A 22,511-nucleotide genomic window follows, 5' to 3' on the forward strand; every position below is an offset into this window, starting at 1 on the left:
ACTCTCACACACACACACACACACACACACACACACACACACACACACACACACACACACACACACTCACACTCACACTCACACTCACACTCCACACACACACACACACACACACACACACAACACACACACACACGGGCAGGCAGCAGATGAAGTGGTGTGCCCTGTGATCTCACATTGATCAGTGCTGTGTAAGATGAAAGGATGAAGTGCTGAAGCGTGGTGACCGCTGTAGCCGAACAACCCGCCAGCAGGCAGACACACACCGAAGAATGGGGCTTGTCATTAAAGAGATGGCCAGGGCCAGGACTGTTATTTTCTACCTTTATTATCAAGTAATGACAGGAGAATCAAAGCAGAGCAGAACTCATAAGAGAGGTACTGTCTGCAGGAGAGCTTTCAAGCAGCAGAAACACAAACAGGCGTTTTTTTTTAAGGTTTGCTTGTCACTGGACACATTCAGGATGCCTTGGTGAACTGAACACGACTTTTAGGTCTCAACAGAATTGAATGTGCATATTGAAGCTTTAGTCTGTCTTTACATATTGGCAAATACTGTTGTGTTAAGCAGAGGGAGAGGACTGTTTACACTGATAGTGTGCTGCCATCACAAAGCAAAAAGTTTGTCATTTTGGGAGATGATTAACCTGGATAAGAAAATGTCTGTTAATTATAAGCAACAGTCAGATGGCCCAGTTAGCTTAGCGTAAAAAAAAGAAAAATGCAGCGTCCACACGGCAGCGTGCGTTGAAGCTTGCCGGTGGGCGTGTCTGAAGCTTGACCAACAACCAATCACATGAATATCCCGCCCCGGACACACAAGCACGCGTTTTGATTGGCTAGAGCTTGTACTGGCATAGGATTTGATTGGCAGACACTTCCGGTCATAGCTTGAAAAGTAGAACTTTTCTCAACTTTTGAAGCGAGCAACAGAACCACGATGCAGTTCGGCTTCAACGCACGGGGCCGGAGCAAAAACAGACGTAAGCCATTGCAAACAAAACCGGAAGAGAAAAAGATAACATCGGTACATATAAACTTATATTTGGCAGGCATTTGTGCTATAAACCTAACACTTGTTGCAGCGGAAGTGAGTAAAAATTAAACACTAAATAGAAACGGTAAGGAAACCTTCACTGAAGACACTCATATTAACAAAAAAATAGGAACACAATAAGATATTAGATTGTAGTTATGGCGTCAAAATGACAAGTGTGGTATACTTTCCTGGAGGTTTGTTTTTTTCTAATTCTTGTGTTTTATTTTTGTTATTATAATTTATTTGGGACAATAAAACATTTAATTCAATGGCAAAATGTAAAGTCACTGTCCGGACTCTAAAACATTCTGTCTCTATTCAATGGTAACAAAATCTGTCTTCCAGTTCCTTTGAAATTGACAAGCTAATAGTTAAGTGAAAAACAATATGCATTGTATGTAGTTCTCATCTCCCTACGGTCCCAGAAAAAGGTTACGAACAAATGCCATAAAGAGAGCGAATATAAGAACAAACAAACTTTTTGTGAATTCATGTGCAGCATAACAAAGTGTTTTTACGGTGAAGAACTTTGTTGTGCAAAAATATTATTTTTTAAGCAATAGCGGGGCAGAAATATTAAAATGTACTATCCCAGTGATTGTAGTTGTAGACTACAATCACTGGGATAGTAAATAGATTTTTCAAAACATTTATTGGATGTTATATGACACATTTGTTATCTATAGTTCAGCTGTAAGCTTTCATTTTTCAGCTGCTCTTTTCGACCATTTGGTCGTAACGTTTTCTGTGAAATTAGAGAGCCTACTCTGTATAAAAGATATAGTTTTAGATGAATGAAAAACTAGTGTAAAAAGATAAATTAATTATTAATTATCATCTCAACTAGACTATTCTCGCAAATTGAAATACAGATTAAGCAGTCTGTCTGCTAGGCTAAGCTAATCGACTGCTGTAGCCTTACATTTAACAGACAAAAATACATGAGTATCAATCTTCTTATCTCACTCTTCTCCAGAAAGCAAAAGAGCGTATCTCCCAAAATGTCAAACAACTAATTTAAACAAGGCACATGTATCAGAGAAATACTGAAGGATAAATCACGAGGTATGGATTTATCACGGGCTGCTGTTTGAAGGGCAACAGTTTAGACTGGACTGTTTATCAGGTTTCCTCAAAAAGAGTCAAACTGTTCAAAATACTAAGCTGAACTCTAAAGGGTAAATATACAATGTGTTATTGTAGATACTTGATGCTCTATACTGCAGTATTTACATATTCAAGTTTTGAATAAGGTAAGAAAAGAAGTGTACCCCTCTTACCATTGTTTTAGCTTCACATTTACGTACATGGTGAAATTGTGTCGTTTTGAAATTACCAGCGAAGTACAAACACATTTTTGTTATATATGAAGATATGTATACCCATCAGAAGAGTTTATTTATCTTTATGAATATTTATGAAACACCATTGTTGCTTTGCAAGATTTTAGACGTTAAAGATGTTTTCTGAATGTTCCTGCTGCTATGTAATTATCTAGATTGCCATTAAAGTGACTGTCTCAACTGGTCTGATCTCAAATCTCTACTTCGAATGTGTTATTTTAATTTAAAGGTCACCTATTATGCAAAATCCAAGACAATGTTCATGTCTTTTATACATCAACATGTGTCCCCTCTGTGTAAAGAGATTCGGAAAGTTTCAGGAAAAAATATTCTCTCTCTTTTTGTCCTGAGCCATTTACATAAAAACCTGTCTGAAAATGAGCTGATCAGATTTTGGCGACTTTATGATGTCATAACGATTTTTTGGCTTGTGTAACCATTAGCCAATAACCAACAAGGTAACCACCCCCCCCCCCCCCTCATCACCTGAATCTCCTCCTAGAGCACCATTGTGTTCTTTTTAACCAAATATCTCTCAGAGGGGCGTGGGGAGTGGCTCCTTATTTTCATCTAAAGTAACAGACAGAGAATCAACACTTCTGAAACAGGGCTGAAACAGAGGGGGTTATGGGATGCTACAATGCACAATCTGTTTGGTGTTTAGAGCCAAACACTTCAGAGACATGTTTTGTATATATCTGAGACCTATAATATATTGATGAAAAACAGTATAATAGGGGACCTTTAATGTTGTTGAAAACTTTTAGGATTCACTATCATCTTTGCAAAGGTAACACAAAATTGAAATGGATAAAAAATATCTTTGGACTCTGCTTTTTATTTATTGCGAGCAATTGTGTGACTTTTAAAATATCTGATCTTAACTAATTGTTTAAGCATCTGGTAAACACATTTATGGAGAGTAAATACTGCAGTGGATATAAAGTGTGAAAGGGTTGTTGAAGGCGAGTAAAAGTAAACAATATAAAGGTAATGTGTAAACGTGTAATGGACCCATTAGAGTTTTAAATTATATATGTAGTGAAAGTCAGTATATCCGTTGGTCATGTCAACAAGTTAGATAACGCCTCAACTTGTATTATAACTTTACTCGTGTCTGCATCAAAGACTTATTGACTGAAGCCAAGTGTGAATTTTAAAAGTTTATTATAATTATAAGCGTATAAATAATTATTTATTTTACAAAATTAGTGTAATAAATGTAAATCTAGCATTTCCCTCCGAATAATGGTTTAGGCTTTACTGATGAACCAGAATTTATTCAAACTCCAGACCCAACTTAAGAGCTTGAGCCTCTTCGGGGGGTGCTAACATATAAATATACAGTCCGTTCTTCTCTTTCTCCGCCGTTACATAGAAGATATTACTTTCTCCGTCACGTTGTTTTCAAAAGCTACAACCACTTCCTGTCAGCCTTGTTAACTCGCCTTCAAAATAAAAGCATCCAAATGAAACAGGAAGTTCACCTAAATTACATTATAAAATATATATAAAACTGCAACGAAAGCAACAAAAACAATGCAACATCCCCTTCAGTTTCAAATAACACAAATTGGGTTATCTACAGTAAATGAATAAAAGTTCTAATTTTAGTTAGGTTCAAAACATGAATTACATTAAAAGTAATGATTATAAAATGAGTGTCACTGTTACTGTAGATAAACAGTAATATATTGTGCAACTGTGACAAATGAATTGCAAGACATTTTTAATACATGTTCACTTTCTGAGGAATCTCCATTCAATTTGTAGATTATCATCTGGTATGACTGGCATCTCTGTCATCATCGTGTACAAACATCATCATTGCACTGCAAGAGAAGAGAAGTTATTTNATGTATTCAGTCATTATTCAATGGTATACTAAAATCCATGTGAAAAAAATTGCTTCTCACTGTTCTCAGGTCAAATATTTATATGCGATTAAAAATGCGATTAATTGCGATTAATTAATTACAAAGCCTGTAATTAATTAGATTAATTTTTTTAATCGAGTCCCGGCCCTAATTATTTTCGAATCAATAATTTTTAAAACATTTTTTTTTTTCTTTTTTTTTTTTTTTTTTTATAACCATTTTTCCTCCTGGTCTCTCGCGCCCCCCCTGTCATGCCTCTGCGCCCCCCTGGGGGGGCGCGCCCCCCACTTTGAGAACCACTGCTGTAGATAAACAGTAATATATTGTGCAACTGTGACAAATGAATTGCAAGAAATTTTTAATACGTGTTCACTTTCTGAGGAATCTCCATTCAATTTGTAGATTATCATCTGGTATGACTGGCATCTCTGTCATCATCGTGTACAAACATCTTCATTGCACTGCAAGAGAAGAGAAGTTATTTCAATATCATTTATATAGCCCAATTTGACAAATTGCCTACAATCTGTACATTTTATGACACACCTTGAAGACATTTGAAAAAAAAAATGGGGGGAAAATAAACCTCAGGAAGAGCAAGTGAGATGATCCCTATCCCAGGAAAGACAGATGTGGAATATATTGTGTGTGTGTATGGAATACCTAACATTATAAAATGATAGTACAGATACAAATATGAACATATATAAAGAAAATTGTCTGCGAGGATATCAAAAAAAGGTAGGTGAGGTTAGGGTTAGGATATGGATTATTGTGTAACTCTGCAGATTATTAGCTATAAGCACTGCCTGCTGCACTGAATCAAGCATTATTTCCACTGTTGAACACACGAAACAAACTAAAGTGGAAGAAATGATATTGAAAATGTGTTTACTGATGTTTCTAGCCAGAGACAAGGCCAATTGATGAAATAACATCAAACATTGTTTTAATTGGCTCGTTAGCAGAAAGCAAAATGCTCATGTTAAAGATAATGTTAGGCATGTTGCCTCCACACATGAGTAAGGCAGTCAGTAAACATGGAAGGAAATGAGAGGATGGTATGATCTGATGATGTTGTAGTTATTATGTGACGACTAATAGACAACCATGACGCCAAATGTGGCCCCCGGGGCTTCAGAAAATGACATCTGTTTCTGGTCGTCAAACAGGTCATGAGGAAGATTACTGTACGTCTTGCAAAAGCTCTGACATGGTGGGTTCTGGGGGAAGGAAAGCAACAGAGCCGGGGGCCGTGGGCGTTGAAGAGCATGTGCTGAAAGTGGTCATGCTGAAAGTCCCGACGGTCACAGGACAAAACGTCTGATGCTCAGGACACGAGATAGTATGTCCATGACCTCAGAGCAATTTATTTCTAAATGTGCTTTATAGTATAGAGTAGTGCAGGGATTACATTTTAAATCCTACTTTCTCTTTTCTGTTTATTATATTACAATACCACCAAACCAGAATCTATGTGGCTCATACCTTCTTCTAACAGTTTATACATTTAGATTCCTATTGGTTTAATATTCTATGTTTATTTTGCACACTCTAATTGGTAATCATTTTTTACCATTGGCAATGCTAACCCTTCTCTGTTGGATTTTGTTAAGACTACTTTGTGGTATTGTTAAAACCTGTGCGTTTGTGTTTGCAGAGGTTTTTTTAGGTACAATACAGACTGCGATCATCATTCAAGTTTAAAGGGTTTTATGACACGAACACTAACAGACCATGAAGATGGAGTAATAAGTGTGAAATTGCCTTTGAAAAGGCTACTCTGATGTGTTTGTTGCTACTGACGTAAAACAGTCTGCTGAGGAAGAAACTGACTGACATCAGTTCAGTACGGTTTAGTAAACACAATGATACCATTTTATTCAACCCTTTGGTTGGAGCTTTAAGTTTAATCATGGTCACAAATAGAAAAGGAAAAGTTTAAGTGGGGAAGTACAGAAAAAAGAGGATGAATATAATGTGTATCTAAAGAATATAATGTGTTTTTTCTTGTATGGTTATGAGATGTCTTACCACTGGCATCTGTCCTGCCTTTGCATTGGCTGAGATACCCAGAGCCTTGCAAATATCCTCAAGAGCTAGGTGGTCTCCTGGTGAGTCCTGGATGAAGTGCATTAGAACCTTTTCTCCACCTTGGAAGAGAAAAACATATATTTAGGAGAAATTATCAAATAAACAGCTCGTCAAATGAATTTGCTTATGTGAACTCTGACACATAAAAGCAGTTATAAAACACAGCATGGACTAAAATATTTAAACATATTTCAAATTGATTTGTTACTGGCAAATATGCACAACATAGTTTCTCTTCAAAGCTTTTTAATCAATACCTTTGAGTAGAATTAAGTGAATTGTCTCTGAAACATTTACATTTAGGCCTAACCTGCTTCAAGCGGAGAGTACTCAAACAGGAGTAATGCTGGTGAGAAATGTCACCAAACAGGAATTTTGTTGAAGTCATGATTTTTAAATTGAGGTGTCTACTTTCGCTAGCTGCTTTTTCTCCATAACAATAAGCTGCCCGTACCACACCATAAAAACAGTATGAGCACACTTAGAGAGAGAGTTGGTATGATCGGGAACATTAAAAAACAACAACAAAAAATGTCTCTTCATTATGTAGACTCATTAACGAGAATTATTAATCCAATGGTTATAAAAGAAATAAAGAAGTGTGGAAAGTCAGCAGCCCTGGAGAGCACAGGCGTTTAGAGAGCTTCCTATAGACTTCCAGTACTGCAGTATTGCCCTCTAGAGGAGGATTTGAGAAATTGCATGTCTTTGACCTTTTATTTATCTTCAGTTTCCAACCTTATCGATGCAATGCTAAAAGGTAATATACATGTTTACATTGGCATTTACTCACCAAACAGACCCTCACAAACACCCCCTCTGCTGTAAACTGATCGTACCTTTGGCAACAATGAGCATGCCTCCACTCTGGAGCAGATCTCCTGAGAAGTTTCCCTGGATGCCTTCAGCACTGGCCTGAGAACAGCAGAGAAAACAGGCGGTCAGATGTCAGTGTGTCAATCAGCTTCTGTTTTTGTAGGATATATGAACCATGAAGTCATGATCTGATATGGAGTTACTTTATACCTTTGAGGCTGCTTCTCGTACTTTCTTCCCCAAAGCAGCAGGAACCAAACTTAAGGCTGTGTATCTGAGTGTGAGGAAACACCATTTTTAAATTAGAGATCATCACAAGTCATCTAACCTTTTCAAAGGAGAGAAGATTAGTGGCGAGCCCTGATAATCTTATAATTTCACACATCCCAAGGAGATATATCAAATGTTTAATTAATAAAACATTTTAAAAACCAATGATATTCAGTATACCATCAAATAAGACCAGAAAAGTCTGCTCTAAACAGTTCATTGATAATCAAAGTAGTCACAGATTAATTGTTAATTAGTTGTTGTATCTAAATTGAGTTAAAATAATCTTTAACAAATGAAAGCATTTTACATCAGGGTCAAACGTTCATATAAAACAAACTGTTTCTCTATTACTTTAAGATAAAAAAAGATTTGAACTCACCTTTTGAAGCCCAAATCTTTGTAGATTTTCTTATGTTCATCAACATAAACGGCTAAAAGAAGAAGATTATATATTTACTATCCCACAAAAGGACTGGCTGTTAAAAGTATGTCTAAATCCTTGAGACACACCCAATGTTTTATGTTACATTACATGATTACATTATGTAACATGAGTTTGGTTGCGCAAGGGTGACAATGCATCTTCTTGAAGTTATAATGAGGTTTTTTTTTTATTTTTTATCCCTGTACAGAAGCCAAGGAGTGCTTCAAAGTCTCATACATTGTACATAAAAATACGTACAGTACAAAAGTAGAAGTGCAGAAGGACTCCTTTCAAATTGCTATATTTTTATAACATCTTACATTAAACTGTTTTACAACTAACACATGTAAGAGCATATAATTGCTGTAGTTAGTCAATGACTGTAGATTTTAAATACTTTGTATACTAATGGGCAGAAAAGTAATAAGACTGAGAACATGTACTTTAATGAAGTACTTGAGAAACTGTACTTATTCGAAACTTTGTCTAATCCAAAAATGTAAGTATTGGGTAAATCTGTTTGACAAAAATAAATTAGGTGTTTTGTTGTTTCTTTATACAGTTGTAATATGTTACATCATACATCTTTGGTCACAGTGAATGAATAGACAAAACAGCCACTGACCAAATAGGGCTGAAGTGTAAGGGTAGTTAAAGTGGAGCAGATTAAAGCCGGATTTAAATTCCATATTTGTTTTGGAGTGAACTGATGGATCAGTGCAACATAAATAAATAAAATCCCATGGTTTTGAAATATATGAATGAGAATTGCCAATGCTTACGTCCTTTGAAAAACCCTCCTTCCTTGAACTCCTTCAGTCCAAACTCTTCTGGTCCGACCCCCACCAGCGCTACACCGTTGGCTCTCAAGTCCGGCTCCAGTTTACTGATCTCTGTTGCCATCCAGCGACACACCTGGCAGCCAAATCTGCGCAGGAAGAACAAAACCACGGGCTGGTCCTGCCAGAGAGACAGGAGCTCCACACTCTGCATCACACAGAGAGGGGAACACTCAGAACATGTGACATATGGGAAATAGTGATGTGGTGAAGGGAGATCATAGTAATTTGATCGTTTTAGTTTTTATTATACATGATAGACTCAAACAACAATGCAATATCTGTATTCCTTGCAAGCCCATTTCCTCCATTTAAAGAAAAAAAAATAAGATGAACATATTCTAAAAAATGATTACATAATATCTCAAATAATCAGAATAAGAACATATAAAAGTATGTCATTTTTTTTAGATACTAAGCATAGATTAGTTAGATAAAGTCTTTGTTTTGCAAGTCACAAGAAAGTCTCAAGTCTTTGCACTCCATAATCTTTGAGTATCAAGCCCTAAACCATTACTACGGGATGTGCTTTTGACCAACTCTTGTCCCAAACCAGGATTGCATTTTTTGTTGACCACCACGTAGGTTTCATACGCAAACAAAATTACCTTTTGTGTCATTTTTCCAACTGGCAGCCAGTAATGTGTGTTAGTTCTTCATGGTTCTCTGGTGGAACTTTATTGGAGGCTGCAAGATTGGTTTTAATGTGTGGGAATTAAGTGTTGTCAGCCTGCTGGGAATGAATATTGTTAATGTTATTTGCTTCAGGAAATGCATTGATTTGTGGCACACCATCATAAATAGCATAGACTACTGTATACTTTTTGGGTTCGAGGAGGGTATGACTTCCAAGTGAAGTCACAAGTCCTGGTTGTAAAGTTCCAAGAGGATTGCAAGTCTTCATCAAATGTGCCTATAAAATCTCTATTACTAAGTCACCTATTTTGAGATATTACCAAGTCATTCTCTTTGACAACCTCTTAGAGCAGGAAATGGGCTTCCTTAATGACTCGTCCTCATGTGTTCCCTTCAGATGATCATTAGCGTGTGTCAACCTGGAGGCTTAATTTGACACCAATTACACTGCCATGCTGTGAGGTAATGACAGGTTTAATACGCCAGGTATCAGCAGGGAACAAACACAGGTCTCTGTGGGGAAGTCAATCTAACAGAACGGCTGTATATTCATATAGAGAACCCCTTCAAACACAAACCAATAAACCCTGTATACAGGAAATAGGAGGAAAGCTCATGGGAGTACGATTAGCTTTCTAACTAAGCAGATTTCTTACCTTTCCAGTTTCACCGCTCTTCAACAAGTTATTTCCAACTTTAACAAGGTCAACCTTTGCCATTTTCTGCGATTGAGTAACACAGAGTGCACCGGCTTTTCAAACTTAACAGAAATGTGCAATTTCTATATTGTATAATCTAATAGTACCGCTGTTACAAAACATCTGTATCCTGATACGCCCACTGAGCACTAACATCCAATTAGATGCTGTTGGTGTTGAACAGTCAGCCAATTACAGCAGCTGATGTAGGAGCGGGGGCGGGGCTTCGTAAAAACATCTCCACACTAAAATAAACAAAACAGTTCAAAACGCTTTTAGCAGTTATTTGTTTACTGATTTCTTAAAGTTTGCACAACAAGTAAAACCAGTTATAGCATGGGCTCAAATTGGTGACTGAATATTTGAAAGTTCAGTTTTAAATTATACATGTTGCACAAGGTGTGGTGCAGGTGAGCTCAAAGGTAATGCGATTTATTACAGCCTTTGTTTGCTTTCTATAGCTGTTACTTTGTTCCCATCCGTCCGTTTTATGATAACCCCAGACCACCACAGCCATTTTGTTTTGCAGTGGTGGTGAAGGGTGACAAGTCATTTTGCTGTTTTTTTTTATTTGTATTTATTTATAAAAGGACCATGCATACAAAAACATTAATCTCAGCAAACAGAAGAGATGCAATATGCCAGATTATAGCTAATAGTTCATTTCCATCTGTGGTCCTCAGGCAGGTTCATAAGAGCAAACATGTGGAGAGTGCTATGTTTTAATGGTATTGAAAACTACTTTCAACTTGAGTTAATTATTAATCTATCTTTCTAGTATTTATTGCATGTCATAGTGTGACTAGCATAACAAACCAACACTCAGTATGTTGGATATAGTTTCAAGGTCTTGGCTCAAGCACTTGATAAAACTGACTGTTCTTCAGGAATTTGTTTTAACCTGTGCTTTTTCTTACAAGTCAAAATGCCTATTGAATCCTTCCTTTAACATATGTACACTCTGTCACACATTGCCTAACTAACCTAATCATGCATTGCACACCTGATGAGCAAATAGCTCATAGCAAATAGCAGGTCAATTAACAGATTGGAGAATATGATAAATAATTGACGTGCTGACCAGTGGCGTAGCCTAAGTGAGAAATGCATGCATCATTTCCATAATTTATTAAACTTGGTTTTCTCTTTTTCCTCTTAAGTAGGTCTTAGGTTGTAAAATCTTTTTATTTTAAGCAATTTCAGAATTTTATATTTTGAGTTAATGGAGTTCAGAGCTCTATGATGTTTTGACACAGACATATACACCCGAAATACGTTTTGATGAAAATACTGGTTTACATTTTTTCTTCACATTGATTATACACATTTCCCAAAGCCTATTGGCACATTTGGGACCTTTGAAAATGTAAGGCTTACGACTATATATTAAAATAAAGTTGTTTGAACAATGATTCGCTTCACAACAGGAATTTATGACTAACCCAAAGAGGAAACTCTTATCTCTTTAGGCATTTCCAACAATAACTGTAAAATGTGTTTTAACGTTAAAAATAACATATCAAATACTTTGCAATAGCGCTGAAAAGCATCAATGGTCCTTTGCACAACATTAATAGTCAGTACATTTACAAATTAGTCACTATTATTTAAATGCATTTCTGAAGTGTATGTGGCTCAGGTGATGGACAGATGTGCTTTTTGTGGCTGTTCCTGGTGCTGATGTAGCAGGGAGGGGCGTGACGTCACGACAGGGACCGGGCGGAGGAGGAGGCGAAGGTGGAGAGGAGAAGAGGGGGAAGGAGAAGGGAAGGAGGAGAGAGCGGGGGGATGACTGCACGAAAAGGAAAAAACAAAAAAACAACAATCATGACTCCTCTAATTCATCCTAGATTTTTCTTTTATAAATCATAATGCTTTGTCTACTACACAGTATGCTGCAATAAATGACGAGGCTCCCCGTTAAGGTAATTATCATCTTTCACGTTCCCATTTTTCACGCCTGCATCATCTTCTAACACATTCAAGTAGGCGACACTGCGTGATGTTCACCTTAAGAAGAAAGTGTAAATCGAGGATAAAATCAAGGGTCACTACAGGAAAATACTACACAAAAGAGCAATCGATCGGCTACGTGGCTACCTAAAGGATTGATCAGATGTTTGGATTACGTTTTTAGCGATAATGCATCCTCATGACTGTCACCATTATAACCGGCTCCATTGTGTCCGATTTGAGCTTTCTCCATGAAATATTAAAATGGAAACAGGCTCCATGAGAGCGGTGCCGCATACTTCACTGCCGTATAGTCAGCCACGCCGAGCACATGGGTTTTGCGCACATCCCTAGCATGCGCATTGGTTGCAGTGCGTCGTCCCCATCACTGCTGTCTTCCGATGACTGCAGTGTCCTCTCGTAGTAGTACTTCATAACCATTATCAGCACTAATTACTCACACCATGCTACATTGTGGTGATCTTGAATGACCTCTAATATGAAAAATCATCCCCAAAGAAGTTTTAACCTGTCAATGTGTGTCATCCTATTACATGCTGCAGTGTAAGCTGGCTTGAGAGAGATGTCCTCTCCAGGCATGGGCACCCCCAGTGACCCCCTCCTCACCAGTCCAGGAGGGAGGTTATCTGCAGCTCAGGAAGGCCTCTGGAGGAGCTCACTCCCCAAAACGGCCAGCTTTCCAACATCCACCACTCGGCTCCTCAGTCACAGAGCCAACAACTTTCAAAGACATCCAAAGCGTCGGAAGCTGATAAGACCTTCACCGCCTCCACCGCCCAACACACCCTGTCCCCTAGACCAGCTGGACCTCAGTGAGCTTCCCCCAAGACGTACCTTCCAAGATCTGCTCTTCAATGGCTGCGTCCTGTTTGGTATTGAATTTAGTTATGCCATGGAGACGGCTTATGTGACTCCTGTGCTGCTACAGATGGGCTTGCCCGATCAATTCTACAGCTTGGTGTGGTTTATCAGCCCCATACTGGGTAAGTAAACAGTAGGCAAGATGAAACCATGGGGGGCTGGAATATGTGATGCATCATCATGTGATTTTCAATAACAATCATAATGCTCTATCTCCCTCCTCTGTGTTTGGCTTGAAGGATTCCTTGTTCAGCCTCTCCTCGGAGCCTGGAGTGATCGATGTAAATCCCGGTTTGGACGGAGGAGACCCTTTATTTTTGCCTTGGCTATAGGTAAGTTATTTACTTTTGTGCATTTAAGTCTACTTATGTATAGTTGGGGGAACCTATGAGACACATTTAATCATTAAAATTGATGCGACAGAGACTGTGATATCCTGATTTAAGATAAATAAGATAAGATAAGAAGTACTTTATTGATGCCAATTTGAGAAATGTTTGCGTTGCAGCAGCATAAAAAGACAAGGTAATGTACACAAGATAAATCAAAAGAAATAAACAATCCAAAATATTTCTGAAATAGCATTAAAAAAGTAAAACAATTATACATGTGGAAATACAAATGTACAGTATATACATGTGGAAGTACAGATGTATAGTATGACGCACAAATACTGGATTCTCCACATCCCATAATGCCAACTCACATTAATAAACATATTTTGTTACACTTTTGTAATGTGGATGATGCCCAAATCCACAGACGTTGTACATGATTACTAATTACCAAGATACCTCATGACCATGTCACATTACATACCTGGAAAGCGTTTATAGTGATCAATTACTTAATATTTTACCATACTTGACACTAAAACTGAATGTCAAGATTTGGTTGAACTGTACTTTTCTCCTTTGTAGGTGCTCTGCTAGGTCTAACCCTGGTACTCAACGGGCGGGACATTGGAGGTGCGCTGGCTGACACTGCATCAAATCACAAGTGGGGAATCATCCTGACGGTGTGCGGTGTGGTTCTGATGGACTTCAGCGCTGACTCAGCCGACAACCCGAGCCATGCCTACATGATGGACGTGTGCAGCCCAGAGGACCAGGATCGAGGGCTGAACATTCATGCACTACTTGCAGGTAGGAAAACACTGATCATTTTAAGGTAGTTTTGGTGAAAATAGACCTATAAAATATGAATGTTTTAAGACATAACCAGTGAATGCACAATTATTATTTTTTGTTTCTTAAACTTGCTCTGCAGGACTCGGAGGTGGATTTGGCTACATCGTGGGCGGCATCAACTGGGACAAGACACAATTTGGAAGGTCGATGGGAGGTCAACTACGAGTCATATACATGTTCACAAGTATCACATTGGTGTGTGCCACAGCTATGACTCTGTTTAGTATCCCTGAACGCCCGCTACCAAAGAACAAAAACTCCAGCAAAGCTCATCTAAAAAGCCCCAGCCTCCCTCTTCCTCCCTCTCCCCCTGTCCCTCCAGGATCAACTTTGGGACTGGATGAGGAAGACGAAGATGGTCTTTACAGCTACCATTACTCAAAGCCTCACCCATATAACTCGGACCCCCTTGCACATTCTTGCAGTGCCAATGCACGCCTCTGTGCTGGGCTCACAAGCCCCATATCGCCCATGAGCCCCCTCACTCCAAAATATGGCAGCTTTATCAGCAGGGACAGCTCGCTCACAGGTATAAATGACTTTGCCTCTTCATTAGGAAACTCCTATATAGACAGTGTGCTCATAGACTGCTACACAGGCCAGCAGACTCCACAGGCCCTGGCCCCCAACTCCACCTCGGTGGCCCTGCCTCCAGGGGACCCCCCTCACCCTGAAGACTTCAAACAGGGAGCAGGAAGCCTTCCTACAGGACAGACCCAGGCTGATGTGGCGTCTCATCAGGATGTGGAAGCGCCACAGCCTGAGGGAGATGCACAAACTCAGGTCACAGCTGGGACTCATCCTGGTGCTGGGTCACATCGGCGCTCTTCTGCTGGTATCCTGAAGCGACCCCAGAGTCTTGCACTAATTGAGGAGCCCATGTCAACACAGATTGTTGGGATGGAGAACGGACGCAGGAGAACGGTGACCTTCAGTCAGCAGGTCGGCACATATTTTAAAATTACAAAAGCAGTTTAGTCAGTTACCATCATAGCATTTTCAACACAGTGTCTGTCTTTTGTCTCTGATGAAGGTTGCAAACATTTTGCTGAATGGGATGCACTATGAGAGTGATCTGACTGAGAATGCGGAGACAGGAGAATCACAGATGTCAATTAAGCTGCTGTGTATAGCCATCTACAGGATGCCTCCCTCTATGCGGAGTTTATGCACTAATCATTTCCTGGGTGAGCATTATCACTATTAAATGTTGTTGCTCTTGAAAAACTGCAAAAAAAACATCTGTTTTGTACTTAATTTTCCCTGAGCTGATTCTTGTTCGTTCTCTGTAGGCTGGCTGTCTTTTGAAGGCATGCTGCTCTTCTACACTGACTTCATGGGTGAGGTTGTGTTTGAAGGAGACCCTAAGGCACCCCACGACTCTGAGGCTTACCAACGGTACAATGCCGGAGTGAACATGGGCTGCTGGGGCATGTGCATCTATGCATTCAGTGCTGCTTTCTACTCAGGTAAGCTCCGCTCGCTATCACATCTTTGCAGGAAAGAGTAATTTTACAAAGAATGTGTCTCCTTTTCCTTGGCAAGCCTGACATGTTTTTCCTCTGTTTTCTCTTTGGGTTAAAGCCATATTGGAGAAACTGGAGGAGCGTTTCTCTGTTCGCACTCTTTATTTTTTTGCCTACCTGGCGTTTGGTTTGGGCACGGGCCTGGCCACACTGTCCAACAACCTCTACGTGGTACTTTCTCTCTGCGTCACCTATGGGGTGCTCTTCTCTTCTCTATGCACGCTGCCTTACTCTCTGTTGTGTGAATACTACCAGGACCCTCAGGTCAGTGTCTAAATATGTAACTTGTAAATGCTTAGTGATATTTTATCATGATCAAATCAGATGAGAAGATTTAAACTACTTTCATTTCGTTCAACACATATAATCAGAATCAGAATCAGAATACCTTTATTAGTCCCACAAAAGTTACAGTAGAAAAAAAAGAGCCACAGACAGCTTAATGTTATCACCTCTGTTCTTATAATGAAGGTAAATTGAAAGCGTGTCACAGCTGATCCTAATTAGCATCTATGCCCAGCCAATCACCATAAAAGGATTTGGGACTGAGGAGCCCTGTTCACGCTGTAGAATTAAAAATTAAGGTTGAGGGAACTAAGGTAATCATACCCAAACTGAAGTCTAAAGAGGACTAGACTCCAAAAAATTATAATTGTCAAGGTACTCCATCAACACCAAGCAAGCTTCATACTTAGCACGAGTAGTACATATAAAATGTCACAAAAAAGAAACATGGGATACTTTTACTCATTAGGTGTTTATGAGTGTTTATTTATTTTAAATATACAATAATGCTTTGTAAAATAATGAGCACAAGAATAACATAACATTATAAATATATATTTTTTTTATTGTAACTTAAATGTAATGTTATGCAACTGTTTTGTTGTATACTGTAGTTGATTTTAAGAAAACACAATAACCAATTATTTTACACAATAATGTGAACACTCAAATGGGTGTAAGTGTGAGTAAATCCAAAATAAGATTAACATTGATGATTGTCAGAATATTCTAATTTCTTAAGAACGGTTGGTGAAGGAGGCCTATTCCTCTCAAACCGCTCCTTCAGTCAAGCAGTGTTTTGTGATGTACTTCATAGATTGATCTTATCTGAACGTTTTGTCCCTCAGTTCTGTGGCTCATCAGAGGAGGGGACCAAACGCGGGATGGGGGTGGACATCTCTCTGCTCAGCTGCCAGTACTTCCTGGCTCAGATCCTGGTCTCAGTGGCCATGGGACCTCTGACCTCACTGGTGGGTGGGGCCCAGGGAGTGATGTACTTTGCGAGCCTGATGTCATTCGTGGGCTGCCTGTACTCCTCTCTCTGCATGGTGTACCAGCTGCCCCCCCCTGAGGGTGAGCCCCCCGATAGCGAGACCCAGCCACTATTGGTGCACATTTAGCACTTGATTTACTTTACTTCAAACACAGCCTTACACTCACGCACACACATACTCAACTGGCACATGCTCCCACACTGTCGATTGGTGTCTGAGTGAGTTGACCTTCACAGCACTGACACATTGCAGATCCTGTACAGCACAGTTCCATACACAGTTTCACACTATTCGGCACTGCTCTTCTCAGAGCTAGACAGACAGACAGACAGACAGACATTGGCCACTGCTCTTATTTGTGTTAACATGACCAGTATGTTCATAGAGTGTGTGTGCCCATGCATCTTTTCCTTACTGTTGCTACTGAATGTGTGACCTTTTTGAATGAAGTGTGGGACAAATGTGTGTGATAGAGAGTGTGAGTGAACTCTTTGAAGATAGCTTAGCCCCTTCTGTCTGATTCTTTGCTGTAAAATCTTGCATCATCTTTTCTTGCTTGTTGGTGTTTAGTATATAAATGTTGATCACCACGTTCAGGCTAACCACAGCTTTCCCCCTCTTTTTCTTCCTTTTATCAGTTGCCTAACGTCTGCATGAGCTGCAATGTAATCTCTCAATGCCTGTGTTAATGATTTGTTTTACGGCCAAAGGAATGTCTACCTGCCTGTTTCTCTGAGTTAGCATATTAGCATCACGCCTTAGGCAGGATCATTCTGACTAAATGATTGTGTTGCCAGTGTCCACTGACATTCACCAATTGAGGCTCCTTCATTGAATCAAGAGCTTTTTTAATTTAGCAAACACATACTCACTTGAAGCTGAACACAATTAATCACAGTTACAGTCTTGAAGGGCTTCACATTTTTACAGCAAATAAAAACACCACTCTTTACACAAGCTATTCATAATGAAACTCACCAGTGTGCCATCCCTAAATTTCACACTTTGGTGCTAGGCGACTAGCAAAACGCTAATTAATGCTTAGTCAGCATAGAGCCATAGCTAATAGGATGACACACATACACACACTCGCACACAAACTTTCAAAGACACAGAGAAATGTCTGCTGGTGACAAATTCTGTCTGGGCCCTCACTAAGCCATGGTACAGCCGTGAGCTGTCACCCTACTCCGGGCCATGTCATTGTAATAATGACAGTGATTCTTGTCATTATCAGGAAGAGGAGAAGTTGAAACTGGGGTGTGAATCAGCATTCAGTCGGAAACCGAACAAAACAGAAGATCAGCAAACAGGGAGAAGACTCATATGGGTAACCCTGAAGGTGGACAACATAAAAAAGGAAAAGACAATGGGGGTTCATAGAGCCAGCATCAAGTGCTTATTGTCATCATTAGGGCGCATGCTTAAGGTAGTAGGCTTCTGCTCCACCATGGCGGCCCACCAACTCAGTATTACCTACTTGTTAGCCCCTTCCTTAACAGGACATCTCCAACTTTATTCCTTTGTCCATCCTTAAGAAGCCATCTGCATAAACAAAATGGTACATAGTAGTTGTGTGTTTTAAATGTCTGTGCCATGAGAAACAGCAGTATGCTTTTGTCTGTTCTGCCTCAACACAGGCACCACGACTGACTTCAGGACTTTAACAAAAGGTTAATTTTACTATAAAACCTTTTAAAGCCTACCATACTGATGGTGTCATTGACATCAGTTCCATTTACAGTTTAAGACTGGTGCAAGTCTTAATTGCTGCCTCAGCAAAATGTCGATTGTCTATTTTTTGGTCTCCTGGACTGACTGGATTCCCGCCATGCTAACATTTCTGAGGAAACAGTAAATGTATGGATCATGCTGTTGCAGCTTGCTTGAGAAACACTGAGTTTGTGTTATATGGAACCACCTATTGCTCAATATTAGCAGTGTTACTGTAAAAGCTACTTTTATTCAGGTTTCAGTTCAAACTAAAAATCATAATTTTTGGCATCTTGGACTCCTGTGTCAATTATTGTTATTCACTGATGACCGTTGTGGCCCATACCAGTTGTTAGAAATAATTATCCGCAATCTGCAGATACACCACACGAGGGAGCCATGAGACAAAAAACTGCCATATTGAATCTTTGCACCCGTTTCCATTACCAAGTGGATAAAACGATTCCTGCATCTATGCCAGCCATTTTCCATGTTTAGAGAAATTGGGTCAAGTGACATCATCTACTTTAAAAGCCATGTTATTAATAAGCACTAAGGATGAGGTAAAAAACACAAAATAGATATAATTAAGTAAAAAGACAATTTATTTTTTTAATCAGAATATACAAAGCAGTGGCTGAAGTAACCGAATGTCATTCTGGTTCTGAAAAGGCAGACTTCAACACAAAACTGGGCTACCCAGCCATAACATAAAACTGTAAGAAAAACAAAGTATAAATGGTACAAACTTGCGTGGAATGCATACAGAACAAATGACCAAAGCTTTAAGATTTAAGAGGGGTTAATTAACATTGCAACGTTTTACCTCCATAAAACAAGGTCAAGCAATCTTATCACGGAGGTGCAAGACAGATCCCCTTTATTCATTTGCACCATCTGTTATGTTAACAGGGCAGCCAAGCCAAGGATTAAATAGCAGCCCAACACAAAAAAAGTATGCCTCAACTAATAATGCGAACAACTGTCCATTAGCCCCTGCTTAAAACTTATCTTTGGTCCTTTAAGTGAATCTGAGAGGTCAACATGAGAACTAGGAGGAAGTGAGCAGCTGCCTGAATTGTATGAATCATCTGGTCAGCACTGACATGAGAGATTGTGCTTCTAACATACTGATATAAAACCTCAAGAAATGAAAAAACTGATCTCATGGTGTGGCCCAATTTGTACAAGCTCATTTTAAAGACCAATAAATAACATTTCATAAAAAAAGGATGCAGGGCCACTAGGTTTCAGGACTCCAGTGCAATGTGATAACATGGGAGCAAATAAAAAGAAATATTTCTCAAAAAGGTACAGAAAGCACAAGCTCTACAACACGATGTTGACCAAGACAGTGCTGCAAACAGGTAGCAGGGCCAAGACCTAAGCCTTCACTCCTGCCTCTTTTGAAGCTCCATTTTCCTCTGTCTTCTGCTTTTTTGTCTCCACCTTTTCCTATTTAAAAAATAAGGAAAATATTTGATGCATTAGCAAAAACTGAACTTCACCAGATTACTAAACACACATAAAAAAACCGGATTAAAATGGTATAATTCAGTCTGGTGACAACAACCCACCTCCTCCTCCTCTTCAGCTGCACGCTTCACAGGCGGTGCATCAGTCTCCTCAGCAGGGGGCGCCTTCTTTGCTTCTCCTGTAAGCAGTTAGTCACATCAGAAAATACATCCTTCACATGAGGAGTAATTAAGACAAGATTCATGGGAAGAAAATAAATACAATCTTGCCAAAGTGGAACTCAGGGCCACACACGTTGACAGTGTTAATGAGTCAAATCAGAAGCAACAAAGTTAGAGTTGTAAAGCCTCTTTTAAAATAGTTTCTTCTTAAAAGAATATTATTTTACCATAATACTGCTTTATGAACATACCATTTCCATTCTTGTGTTTTTCCTCTGCTTTGTCTTCTGCTTTGTCTTCTACTTTCTTTTCTGATTTGTCTTCTGCTGCTTTGTCCTCTGTTTTGTCAATGTGGTCAGCACCATTCTGAATGAAAACAGGGAAAAGTGAGTTCAGTAACACATCATGATTGGGATTTTTAAATATAAGATACATGTTAAACCGATATATTTATATTTAATCCTTAACATATATTTCCACTTATCCCCCCCAGAGTCTTACATGTACGCACTCCTCTGGGGACACTTAAAAAAGGCATGTGTGTGGAGCCCTCATTTACCCCCCCTGGGGATAAGCTACCAAGCTACCCTAGAGACACCAATGGAAAACGTCTAAGGACTTGCTAACTAACATCTGTCCCATTTCACAACCCAAACAAAGCACTGTGTGGAGGGAGAGCAGCTGAACAGGATGGGGGCGGGTACAGCGACACCTGCATGATGAGGGGTGCAAAGACAAAAGGCCATGAGGCTTGTCCTCTACTCACTGTGCCATTGGCAGGTGCGTCCCCGGTGTCGGTCTTCGTCTTCTTCTCCTTCTCCACCTCCTTCGCTTCTACTTCTTTCTTCTCTTTCAGCTCCTACAAAATAAAAGCACGTCTCTTGATTCATAAAGCAAAGAGTTTATTCTGAAGGGGGCAGACGCTCCTACTACGTCTGGTTTTAATTAAAGAAAACTCGTTTGCCATATGTGGGATAAATTCTAATTAAAAGGAAGACATTTTTTGACATAATTAGTTGCAATGGTGAACGTTTTTTCCAAACTAGTAGTGTAATGTAAGGCTGCTGAGGCTTCCCGCCCACAGCAGCAGCTAAAACCAGACGCACCGTATCTGCCGCTTTGTCTGCTCAACAATACACTTTAGCTAACCTAACCACATCAAATACGTTTGCATTTTCACACACAATATTTAGCCGTCCACGCTGATAAATTGAAAATAAGTCACCTTGTGAAATGTTAAGATAAGTCATTGAGGTAATTTATTTCCCCCAAATTAACGTCATTGTTTAAACTTAACATGAAGTAAAATGTACGTGTAATTCCACCGACAACGGTTGTTTAACGGGAGCTAGCTAAAACACATTATTAATATACGTACAGCTAATAAAACAACTTACAACAAAAGTTCAAAAATCTTTTTAACACGACAGTTCAACCGAGAAAAAGCCGAATGAAACGTACCTTGGCAGTAACCTCTGCAGTTATGGTCTTCTCTACAGCTGTGTCGGCCATGGTTAATGTTTGGGTATTAATTTAGACAGTTATAATCCTGTTCAGAGAAAGATGCTTTATTTCTTGATTCTTTGGCGTCGTGTGGTAGTCCAAAGAAGCTGGGAGAGAAATGATGTCTGTCTGTCTCTGCTTTTCTCTGAGCTTGTTGGAAATCCTCTCTCGTTGGCTACAGCGGGTCGATCCCGCACATGATTGGGCAATGTCAGTGACTGGAGAGTTTGATTGGAGGGATATCAAGTCAATCAAACAGTCTGTCGTGCCTACGTTTGTATCTCATCGCCGATTGGTCGTTATTTTTTTAAAGCGCTGCACTAAGGTACCAGACTTCTTTTTACTTGTTCTATCCATCAGTTTGGATTTGATTTTCGTTACAAAACTTTTATCATTGGATGTAATTGGTTCGTTTTTTAAGTAAAACTCACCAACGAAGGTCTATTGACGACTGGACATTGTATTAAAATGACAGAGTGTAAACGTTTCTAATCCTGTGCCCTCAAACGCCATCTATTGTCTTACCGCTCTTTCTTAGCAGATACATGGGGTGTCAAATTTCAAGCAAATAGAAATAATGTGAGGATTTGAAAACCTTGAGGCCACTCCCTCTTTCTATATTTAACACTTGAGACGAAATGTGTCGGTTCCTGCTTAAGTGTGCTTACACTTTTACTTTTTTGCAAACCTAGCAAATGAATTCAAAAGAAACATTTGTGCATTAAAGAAGAAGAATCAAGCAATTTATTATTTTTAACAAAACTTTAAGCTAAAGACGTAAGAAACAT

The 22,511-nt window shown here is 39.3% G+C and overlaps 3 protein-coding genes across 5 annotated transcripts; 1 reads left to right on the forward strand and 2 right to left on the reverse strand.

Moving 5' to 3' along the window:
* Positions 1-4,038: 4,038 nt before the first annotated feature.
* On the reverse strand, positions 4,039-10,180 carry prxl2b (peroxiredoxin like 2B). 2 transcript variants are annotated; one of them, XM_010782557.1, is made up of 7 exons: positions 9,998-10,166; positions 8,649-8,853; positions 7,822-7,873; positions 7,380-7,443; positions 7,193-7,268; positions 6,294-6,412; positions 4,039-4,214 (listed from the first exon to the last, which is right to left on the reverse strand). In XM_010782557.1, the coding sequence occupies exons 1-7, from the start codon at positions 10,058-10,060 to the stop codon at positions 4,188-4,190; spliced, it is 606 nt and encodes a 201-aa protein (XP_010780859.1). In that variant the 5' UTR covers positions 10,061-10,166; the 3' UTR covers positions 4,039-4,187. The 2 variants fall into 2 exon arrangements, with proteins under 2 accessions (XP_010780859.1, XP_010780858.1); XM_010782556.1 differs by lacking the exon at positions 4,039-4,214 and adding an exon at positions 4,554-4,720 and having other exon boundaries at positions 9,998-10,180.
* A 1,192-nt stretch (positions 10,181-11,372) lies between these two features.
* slc45a1 (solute carrier family 45 member 1) lies at positions 11,373-18,874 on the forward strand. 2 transcript variants are annotated; one of them, XM_010782554.1, is made up of 10 exons: positions 11,373-11,964; positions 12,556-12,996; positions 13,114-13,206; positions 13,795-14,019; positions 14,144-15,006; positions 15,098-15,251; positions 15,357-15,533; positions 15,649-15,854; positions 16,724-16,846; positions 18,108-18,874. In XM_010782554.1, the coding sequence occupies exons 2-10, from the start codon at positions 12,576-12,578 to the stop codon at positions 18,405-18,407; spliced, it is 2,562 nt and encodes an 853-aa protein (XP_010780856.1). In that variant the 5' UTR covers positions 11,373-11,964; positions 12,556-12,575; the 3' UTR covers positions 18,408-18,874. The 2 variants fall into 2 exon arrangements, with proteins under 2 accessions (XP_010780856.1, XP_010780857.1); XM_010782555.1 differs by having other exon boundaries at positions 16,724-16,949; positions 18,108-18,215.
* Positions 18,875-19,170: 296 nt separating this feature from the next.
* On the reverse strand, positions 19,171-21,897 carry LOC104955270 (prothymosin alpha). The gene is made up of 5 exons (XM_010782553.1): positions 21,682-21,897; positions 20,987-21,079; positions 20,472-20,586; positions 20,161-20,237; positions 19,171-20,038 (listed from the first exon to the last, which is right to left on the reverse strand). Exons 1-5 carry the CDS (start codon positions 21,730-21,732, stop codon positions 19,967-19,969), a joined length of 408 nt encoding a protein of 135 aa, XP_010780855.1. The 5' UTR covers positions 21,733-21,897; the 3' UTR covers positions 19,171-19,966.
* Between the last annotated feature and the right edge of the window lie 614 nt (positions 21,898-22,511).

Source organism: Notothenia coriiceps, unplaced genomic scaffold (assembly GCF_000735185.1).
Source record: "Notothenia coriiceps isolate Sejong01 unplaced genomic scaffold, NC01 NC01_scaffold00024667, whole genome shotgun sequence".
Taxonomy (NCBI): Eukaryota; Metazoa; Chordata; class Actinopteri; order Perciformes; family Nototheniidae; genus Notothenia; species Notothenia coriiceps.

Excerpts from the sequence above, each read along its gene's own strand:
- slc45a1 (XM_010782554.1), top strand. The coding sequence starts at position 12,576 with ATGTCCTCTCCAGGCATGGGCACCCCCAGTGACCCCCTCCTCACCAGT. Across the intron at positions 15,534-15,648 it reads CAGTGCTGCTTTCTACTCAG|CCATATTGGAGAAACTGGAG; the intron begins GTAAGCTCCGCT and ends TTTGGGTTAAAG. Across the intron at positions 15,855-16,723 it reads AATACTACCAGGACCCTCAG|TTCTGTGGCTCATCAGAGGA; the intron begins GTCAGTGTCTAA and ends TTTGTCCCTCAG.
- prxl2b (XM_010782557.1), bottom strand. The coding sequence starts at position 10,060 with ATGGCAAAGGTTGACCTTGTTAAAGTTGGAAATAACTTGTTGAAGAGC. Across the intron at positions 7,269-7,379 it reads TACGAGAAGCAGCCTCAAAG|GCCAGTGCTGAAGGCATCCA; the intron begins GTATAAAGTAAC and ends TGCTGTTCTCAG. Across the intron at positions 6,413-7,192 it reads CATGCTCATTGTTGCCAAAG|GTGGAGAAAAGGTTCTAATG; the intron begins GTACGATCAGTT and ends TTCTCTTCCAAG.
- LOC104955270 (XM_010782553.1), bottom strand. The coding sequence starts at position 21,732 with ATGGCCGACACAGCTGTAGAGAAGACCATAACTGCAGAGGTTACTGCC. Across the intron at positions 20,587-20,986 it reads ACGCACCTGCCAATGGCACA|AATGGTGCTGACCACATTGA; the intron begins GTGAGTAGAGGA and ends GTTTTCATTCAG. Across the intron at positions 20,039-20,160 it reads CAGCTGAAGAGGAGGAGGAG|GAAAAGGTGGAGACAAAAAA; the intron begins GTGGGTTGTTGT and ends TTTTTTAAATAG.